Raw genomic sequence first — 9515 nt, 5'->3', positions numbered from 1 at the left:
AGCTAGCATTTTTCCTTTCACCACATTCATTTGAAACTCCCATTCATTTTTCCTTTTACCACATTCATTTGAAACTCCTATGACTTTTCAATTTCTTTTTAATAATGATTATAAGTTGGTTAATAAGGTTAAATAAATATAAAACCTAAAGTGTAATCATATATAAACTAAATTTCAATATTAAAAGAATATATTTTCTTCTACTTATAAAGTTATGTTTTTAACTTTTAACATATTGTATTTAATTTATTAGGTCTAATATGTTGTTGTATGTAAACCATTATCATTTTAAAGCAACAACTTTTGAACAATTTGTATAAAATACTTAAATTGTTAATTTAAATATAACCTTACAGGATCAACTTAAATATAAATTTTAGTTCAACTTAAACAACCTAAAGAATATTTTGTAAATAGTTAAAAGTGATAAATTATAGTGTCTTTCTAATAATAATTATAAGTTGGTTAATAAGGTTAAATAAGTATCAAACCTAAAGTGTAATCATAAATAAACTAAATTTCAATATTAAAATAATATTTTTACTTCTACTTATAAAGTTATGTCTTTAACTTTTATCATATTATACTTAATTTATTAGATTTAATATGTTGTTGTATGTAAACCATTATCAATTTAAAGCTACAGTTTTTGAACAGTTTGGAAAAAATACTTAAATTGTTAATTTAAATATAACATTAGAAGGTCAACTTCAATATAAATTTCAGGTCCACTTAAAAAAACCCAAAGAATATTTTGTGAATAGTTAAAAATGATAAATTATAGTGCTAAATGCAAAAACAAAATTGTTATATCAATTTAACTAAAATATTTCCTAATGATATTTTTATAATCGTTAAAAGTTTTCAAATAATTAGCTTAAAGTAACTTATAATAACAATAGTTAAAAATAACTCTATATAAATGATTATATTGTTACCTTTAAAATAAAAAAAATGTTTGATATTTTAAATAATTACAATGATAGAAATTAAAACTTTAAACAAAATAAATTTTAAAAAATTAATTAATAATAACTACAACTATAAATAACATTACTATATATTATATTATATTTTATTCATGAGTAACCCGCGGGTAGAGCTCATTCAAAAGATTGAATTATCATATAATTCAAAATAGAGTAAATTACATGAATGGTCCCAATGGTTTAGAGTAATTTGCGTGTTTGGTCTCTGACTTATTTTTTTTAACTCGGAATGTCTCTACTATTTGTTTTTGTTACGCACTTGGTCCCTGTCTTACCTAAAAAGACTATTTTTTCCCTTGATTTTCTAATTTAGTTAAATAAGCACACCCCCAACCCCACTCTTTCACCTTACCTTACATACCCTATAATTTTTCTCTATTTAAATAATAGTCTTTTTAGGTAAGACAAAGACCAACGCGTAACAAAAACAAACAGCAGGGACAAAGCGTGTAACAAAAACAAATAGTAGGGACCTTCCGAGTTAAAAAATAAGTTAGAGACTAAGCACACAAATCACCCCAAACCATAGGGACCATTCGTGTAATTTACTCTTCAAAATAATCAATATATTATATCTCATTAGTATACGGATTATTATATCAAATTTAACAATAACATTATTGTTATATTTAAAAAAAACATGTAAAGATTTCAGTAATATAGATGTTTATGCGCAACGCGCGGGCATTCGCCTAGTATACTTATAAAGGAAGCATTTTTCCTTGCACCACATTCATTTGAAACTCCTATCTATTTTTCTTTTCACCACATTCATTTGAAACTTCCATGACTTTTCAATTTCTTTCTAATAATAATTATAATTTGGTTAATTAGGTTAAATAAATATCAAACCTAAAATGTAATCATGTATAAACTAAATTTCAATATTAAAATAATATATTTACTTCTACTAATAAAGTTATGTTTTTTAACTTATAACATATTATACTTAATTTATTATTTTTAAAATATTGTTGGATATAAACCATTATCATTTTAAAGATACAATTTTGGAACAATTTGTATAAATACTTAAATTAATAATTTAAATATAACATTACATGGTCAACTTAAATATAACTTTTAGTTTAACTTAAACAACCCAAAGAATATTTTCTAAATAGTTAAAAGTGATAAATTGTTGTGTCTTTCTAATAATGATTATAAGTTGGTTAATAAAGTTAAATAAACTAAATTTCAATTTTAAAATAATATTTTTTTTTTTACTTATAAAGTTATGTCTTTAACTTTTAACATATTATACTTAATTTATTATATTTAATATGATGTTAAATTTAAACCATTATCAGTTTAAAGCTATAAATTTTGAATAATTTGGACAAAATACTTAAATTGTGAGCATAAATATAAATGTCAACTTAAATATAAATTTCAGTTCCACTTAAAAAAACTAAATAATATTTTTTAAATAGTTAAAATTAATAAATTATAGTGATAAATGTAAAAACTAAATTGTAATCTCAAATTAACTAAAATATTTTGTAATTATATTTTTATAATCGTTAAAAATTTTCAAATAATTAGCTTAAAATAGATTACAATAACAATAATTAAAAATAACTCTATATAAATGATTATATTGTTACCTTTAAAATCAAAAGATAATGTTTGATATTTTAAATAATTATAATGATAGTAATTAAAACATTAAGCAAATAAATTTAAAAAATTAGGTAACAACAATAACAACTATAAATAATATTAAACCATAAATTATACTTCATTTTATTCATGTGTAAGTCGCGGGTAGAAATCATTCAAACGATTGAGATTATATAGCTATAATAGATGTTTATATTATCATATAATTCAAAATAATATATATATTATATCAATTTAGTATACGAATTATTATATTAAATTTAACAACAACGTTATTATTATATTTTAAGAAAACATACAGTTGTATATACTTCAACTATATAGGGGTTTCTGTGCATTATAATGTCAACTTAAATATAAATTTCAATTCCACTAAAAAAACCAAATAATATTTTGTAAATAGTTAAAATTTATAAATTATAGTGATAAATTCAAAAAAACTAAATTGCAATCTCAATTTAACTAAAATATTTCCTAAATGAATTTTTATAATCGTTAAAGTTTCCAAATAAGTAGCTTAAAATAATTTACAATAACAATAGTTAAAAATAACTCCATAAAAATGATTATATTGTTACCTTTAAAATAAAAAAGTAATGTTTGATGTTTTAAATAATTATAATGTTAGAAATTAAAACATTACGCAAATAAAATTAAAAAAATAATTAATAATAACAACTATAAACAACATTAAACCATATATTGTATTCAATTTTATCCATGTGTAACTCACGGGTAGAAGTCATTCAAACGATTGAGATTATGAAATTATAATAGATGTATATATTATCATATAATTCAAAATAATCAATATATTGTATGAATTTAGTATAAAAATTATTATATCAAATTTTACAACAATGTTATTGTTATATTTAAAAAAGAAAACATATATTTGTAAAGACTTCAACTATATATGTGTTTCTGCGCAACGCGCGGGCATTCGCCTAGTATATATATATATGAAACAATTATAAACATAAAAAACAACGACTATATTTTTTTTACTATAAATTAACATCTTTAATCTGCTAATTTTACCCACAACAAATATTTCTCTCTTCTATCAAACAAATCAATTTCAAGAAATCAAGCTTCAAGATGATTCATACATTTGTGATAATCATGACTATAATAGTCATGTTACTTTTCATCCTAATCCTTAACATCAAAGATAATATGGAATTTCATCTACTTTTAGGCTTGTATGCAATGTTAGCTTTACCGCTTCTTTTTTGTGTAATATTTATCGAAATAAATGGATTTTAATTTGAACTTTTTATTTTGTTTAAAATTTATAGTTACAATATGTCCAACATTGCAAAACTCGAGTTTGCAGCACTTAAAGTTAGTAGGAAAAACTATGTGCCATGGATGATAGATGTAAAAATGCATCTTAAGTCCATGGGAATATCAAATGCTATATATGAATTTAATAATTGCTTGGCACAAGACAAAGCAAAAGCACAAGTTTTCTTTCGTAAGCATATTGATGAAATGTTGAGATTTGAATATCTTGATGTTATTGATCCAAGTATTCTCTGGAATCTTTTGAAAGAAAGATTTGATCATCAAAAGGAAGTTATACTTCCAAATGCTATAGATGAATGGAGAACATTGAGGTTTCAACACTTAAAGAAAGTAAATGAATACAACTCGGCTTTGTTCAGAATATGTTCACAACTCAAGTATTGTGGACAAGAAGTTACCAATGAAGATATGTTGGAGAAAACTTACTCCACAATTCATGCAACAAACATTACCTTGATGCAACAATATCGGATGCAAACGTTCACAATATATTCTGAACTTAATGCATTTCTACTTATTGCATAGCAAAACAATGAACTCTTGATGAAAAACCATGAATCTTGTCCAATGGGATCAGTAGCACTTCCTGAAGCAAATGCTACAAATACTGATGGTCATCGAAACAATACACGTGGACGAGGGCGTGGTCATGGCCGTGGTCGAGGACGAGGTCGTGGATATTTTAATCTAAACCAAAGCCATAATTAGAACCATAATTCTGGTCGTGGACAAGGTAATAATCGTGGTCGTGACCAGAAAAGAAACAATTACCAATCTTCACAAAGAAACAATGTCCATACACAAGATAAAGCTAAAGTGGCAAGGCATGATATTGGGACATCACAAAAATTTGATGGTTCATGTTATAGATGTGGTAGCACAGGCAATTCGTCAAGGACCTGTTGCATACCTGCACATCCTTGTCAACTTTATCAATAGTCCATTAAAGGAAAAGAAAAAAGAAACAAACCTCGTTGATAAAGTTGAATTCACTCCGCTAACTTTTGATGATTTCCGCAATGACATGGAAGACATAAACTAAAAATTTCTATCATTGTTTTAATAAACTTGTTTTTCCTTTATCTATTTTTCATGTAATGTCTTTCCTACAATAAATGAACTTTCTTTATAATAATTATTATGATTATGTTTATTCTTTTATTATTTCTTTCATATCTGAAGTTTAATATGAATCCAACTGGAGCACAACACCAAGAAAAGATTAGAGATCTTTGTATAACAGATAGTGGTATTACGCATACTATTCTGAAATCAAAGAAATATTTTTCAAAATTAGTACCAACAAAAACAGTCATACACACAATATCAAGTCATGCAGACTTGATAGAGGGAACTGAGAAAGCCCATTTTATATTACCAAATGGTTCAAGCTTTTGTATAGAAAATGCCTTATTTTCTCCAAAGTCTAATAGAAACTTACTATGTTTCAATGACATATATTTCAAAGGATATGACACAAAAACTGTGACCGTTGAAAATAAGAAATATATGTATATTATAGACAAAAACCATGTTCTTGAAAAACTTCCAACACTTGATTTTGGTCTGCATTATACATATATAAATAAGGTTGAATCAAATATGGTAATCAAAGGAAAACTTTGTGATCCTGGGACATTCAGTTTATGGCATGATAGGTTGGGCCACCTAGGATTAACAATGATGCGAAGGATAATTGAGAATACGCATGGGCATCCATTGAAGGACCAAAAGTTCCCTCAATCCAATAGCATACAACCATGTACATCTTGTTCCCTTGGAAAGTTAATTATAAAACATTCTCCAATGAAAGTTGAAAGGGAGTCATCTAGATTTCTAGAAAGAATTCAAGGTGATATATGTGGACCGATTCACCCACCATCTGGACCGTTTAGATACTTTATGGTCTTAATAGATGCATCCAACAAACGGTCGCACGTTTGCATATTATCAACTCGTAATATGGCATTTACAAAGTTTCTTGCCCAAATTATTAAATTAAGGGCACATTTCCCTGATTATACTATCAAAAGTGTGAGACTTGATAATGCTGGTGAATTTACTTCACAAGCATTTAATGATTATTGTATGTCTGTAGGAATTGTTGTTGAGCATCCAGTTACTCATGTACACACACAAAATGGTCTAGCTGAATCACTGATTAAACGTCTCCAGCTAATAGCTAGACCATTGATAATGAGGACCAAATTTCTTGTTTCTATTTGGGGCCATGCAATCTTACATGCTGGATCATTGATACGCATGAGACCAAGTTCATATCATGTATATTCTCCACTAGAACTTTCTTTTGGTCAAGAGACAAATATATCCCATTTGAGAATGTTTGGATGTGCAGTATATGTCCCCATTGCACCACCTCTGTTGGATTAGTGTCTAAGTTCATAACTAATTTGGTATGTACTTGACCTGATGGTGCATGGTCCTTTTGGGTTGCCTTCACCAAAGCAACTTGATAGGATGAATTATGGAGAGAAATGATTAATTATGATTTATTAATATATTATGAGAATAATATATTAAAGGAGAAATCATATTGTTTAATTAATATTGGTCAAGAATTAATTGATAATTAATTTTGTGGCTAATAGAGATTAATTAAACTTAAGGTGCTGGATCTATAATTATAAGATAATTGCATTTGGGCTATGGATCACCTTGGAATAATAGGTTGGACGAATTCTATGGGGAAACCCATTAGAAATCGTCCAAGGGATATTCCAAAAGGGTCCATGGGCTGCTTAGGGCTTAAGCATTCAGATTAGGGTTTCCTAGTTGAAAACCCTAATAGCCTACATGTATATATAGTACCCTTAAGCCCCAAAAATGTGGTGAAGAGTTCCACTAGGGTTTATGGACGTTTTGGGCAGCCTCCTCTCTCCCTATTCTTCATCCTCTTGCTCTTGGTGTTTGTGAGCCATTAGAGGAGTCACAATTGTGACTCTAAGCTTTCTAAAGCCATTACAAAGAGGATTTGAGATTGTTATTGCTACATAACAATCAAGGTAAGATCTAAAACCCTTTCACATGTTAATATTATTAATTGTATGCTAGAACTAGGGTTTAGAGTCTTGGATGAATTGCATGTACAATATAGAAACCTAGATCCAAGCATTAGGGTTTGCATGAGCACATAGGATGTTCTTTTGGCTAAAACCCATCAGTGGTATCAAAGCCTTGATTGGTTTCTATTGTATTGATGCCATGGTTATTTGTTCAAGCTTCAAAATCGATTTTTTGGCTCCCTGACTGATGAACTCGGAGAGTTCCAATGTGGACTCAACGAGTTGCTCCAACTCGGCGAGTCCATAGAGGAACTCGGCGAGTTTGAGCGTCAGTAAGAGCAGATTTCAGGATTTCTTGTTGTTTTGCTTGAGGATACTTGCCTTAATTGTTTTGGGTCTTTAATATTCAAATTTTATCTTATATTTGAGTATATCCTTGATTAAACAAAAGATAATTACCAATTGATTAGGTAATAACTTCCTTATATGATTAAAGATTGATTATTTGTATTAATTTGGTAACTTATCTTGCAAGAAATTGAAATTAGGTCAAATTTAGATAATCATTAAATTAATTGTTTAATTTAAATTATTTGCTATTTGATCCTTGATGTTTTGAAATGTTTCAAAACTTGCCCTCAAGTTTTGGAATTTAAAAGTTGATTAAAAGTTTAATTTAGAAATGTTAAATTCTAAAACCCTAGTATTGTTTTGAAAAGTTCAAATCACACCCTTATGGTTTTATTAATTAATTAAGGTGTATAATTAAAAGGGATTTAATAAAACCATAAAGTTTTGGTTTATATTTAATTAAATTAAAAGTATAATTTATTAAATTAGAACACCTAGTATTTTAAAAGTGTAAAATACACCCTATACTATATATAACATTAAAAGTATAGTATTATATATGTATGAGTAAGCAGTCAGTCTTACCGTTAGTAGGCCTCATTCACGAAGTTGGTCTATAAGGGGTGTTTAAGGAAATTTCCTATAAAATGGCTATTGAATGGGTATCCACTCTTACCCACCGCACTCTTGACTAGTGGAGGGTCGTTAGCCGAACGGGTAGGATAGGACAAAAACCTTTCATTATAAGTATGATGAAGTACAAAAGTAACTGAATGTTTTTACAAAATTCCCAATCTTAGTTACTTTAGGCAAAAGTGAATTGATGCAATTCCATGAAATTACACTTTGTGCCCTTGCAAAGACGTTAGTGGAGCGTGTGTGGTTAACTGACACACTAAATGGTTCTAAGCAAAGGTTGCAAAGGGTGAATCAATGTTTGTCATAGTTCGGTGGAGCGTGTGTGGTTAACCGACACGTCGAATAGGTGACTGTAACATGTGGGGGCACCATGTAAGTTTGCATGGTTATTCACACCCGCTTTGTGATCATCGGTTTCCCAGTCACAAACTAGATGGGCATATCGAGATTTAAACATGCCATTGAAAAGTTCAATGACTCTCAAAAGATCTAGGAATTTTCAATAGATTTAAAACTTAAATTAATTTTTTCGTTTTTCATGGTGGAAATTGGTAAATCGTCATTTACCTACCTTCAAATATTTTGCAACTAGATTACGACATCCCTCTTCTAGGTTGTAGAGTATTGTGTTGGGTCCTAGCCTTAATATCTCATTTGGGTGATTTATTAAGGACTCAATCAATCAAATAACTTGAATTTAATTTTTCTCCCGTTTTGTAGACGTCAAAGTATGGCAACTATGGTCTTCCCAAATCCCGTGGAACAAGCTTTTCACATGAAGATGATATTCTACGATTCGATCGAGGAACACGAGATCATGCCTCACTTCCTCCACCTCCTCCTATTATTCTCCCTAACCCACAACTTCAAAAGATTGAAAAGTTCAAACTCACTCAAGCCCTTTTGGCAAGTAAACATGAAGAAAGAAAGTCAGTGTGTGCACACATCTTAGAGATGAAGTCACACATTGATAGATTAAGAATGTTGGGATCTGTTGTATGTGAGGAGCTGGCTGTTGACTGGGTTCTTCAGTCACTTCCTGACTTATATAGTGAGTTCGTAAGAGAGTACTATATGATGAACCATGACGTAACCCTCATTGATCTCACCTATATGCTTATTGCTGCTGAATTAGCATTGATTTGGCGCACTGGAAAAGCAAAGTTGATTGGTGGATCTGCCTTCCAGACCTCTATGGATATAGGCAACGGAAATGAAAGGCATGCCATGATCGAAAAGTTTGATAATAAGAGAAAGGCAAAGTCAGAAGTAGTTCTGTGTGCTGTTCCAAAAGAGTCAATTTGCTTTTATTGCCAAGAGAAGGGGCATCGGAGACAAAGCTGCCCTATTTACCTAAGAGATCTAAGAGATGGGAGAGTCAAAACGTATGGCTCTGCTTTAGGTAAAATCCATTAACTAACTCTTTTAAGTTCCTATTCTAGATTCTTAATACATGATGTGATAAGATTACAATTGATATTCTGTGGGATCAAAGAAAAGAGAGGAAGCTTAAGGGAAAAATGAGTGGAATCTAATCGTGAAGAAATGGATTTCGATCGCATTGCTTGAAGATTGGATT

At 29.1% G+C, this 9515-nt stretch overlaps 1 protein-coding gene across 1 annotated transcript; it reads left to right on the top strand.

Moving 5' to 3' along the window:
• Positions 1–3791: 3791 nt before the first annotated feature.
• Positions 3792–4965, top strand: LOC128132479 (uncharacterized). Its single transcript, XM_052769073.1, has 4 exons — positions 3792–3817; positions 3914–4253; positions 4449–4593; positions 4793–4965. Exons 1-4 carry the CDS (start codon positions 3792–3794, stop codon positions 4963–4965), a joined length of 684 nt encoding a protein of 227 aa, XP_052625033.1.
• Positions 4966–9515: the final 4550 nt, after the last annotated feature.

The sequence above is a fragment of the Lactuca sativa genome, chromosome 2 (assembly GCF_002870075.4).
Source record: "Lactuca sativa cultivar Salinas chromosome 2, Lsat_Salinas_v11, whole genome shotgun sequence".
NCBI classification, from domain to species: Eukaryota; Viridiplantae; Streptophyta; class Magnoliopsida; order Asterales; family Asteraceae; genus Lactuca; species Lactuca sativa.
This window is presented reverse-complemented; position numbering and strand designations above follow the sequence as displayed.

Bases quoted from the DNA above. Each gene is read 5' to 3' on its own strand.
- LOC128132479 (XM_052769073.1), top strand. From the start codon at position 3,792: ATGGAATTTCATCTACTTTTAGGCTT. The intron at 3,818-3,913 runs GTATGCAATGTT...TAAAATTTATAG, and splicing joins TTTCATCTACTTTTAGGCTT to TTACAATATGTCCAACATTG. The intron at 4,594-4,792 runs GTCGTGGATATT...TTCATGTTATAG, and splicing joins TGGCCGTGGTCGAGGACGAG to ATGTGGTAGCACAGGCAATT.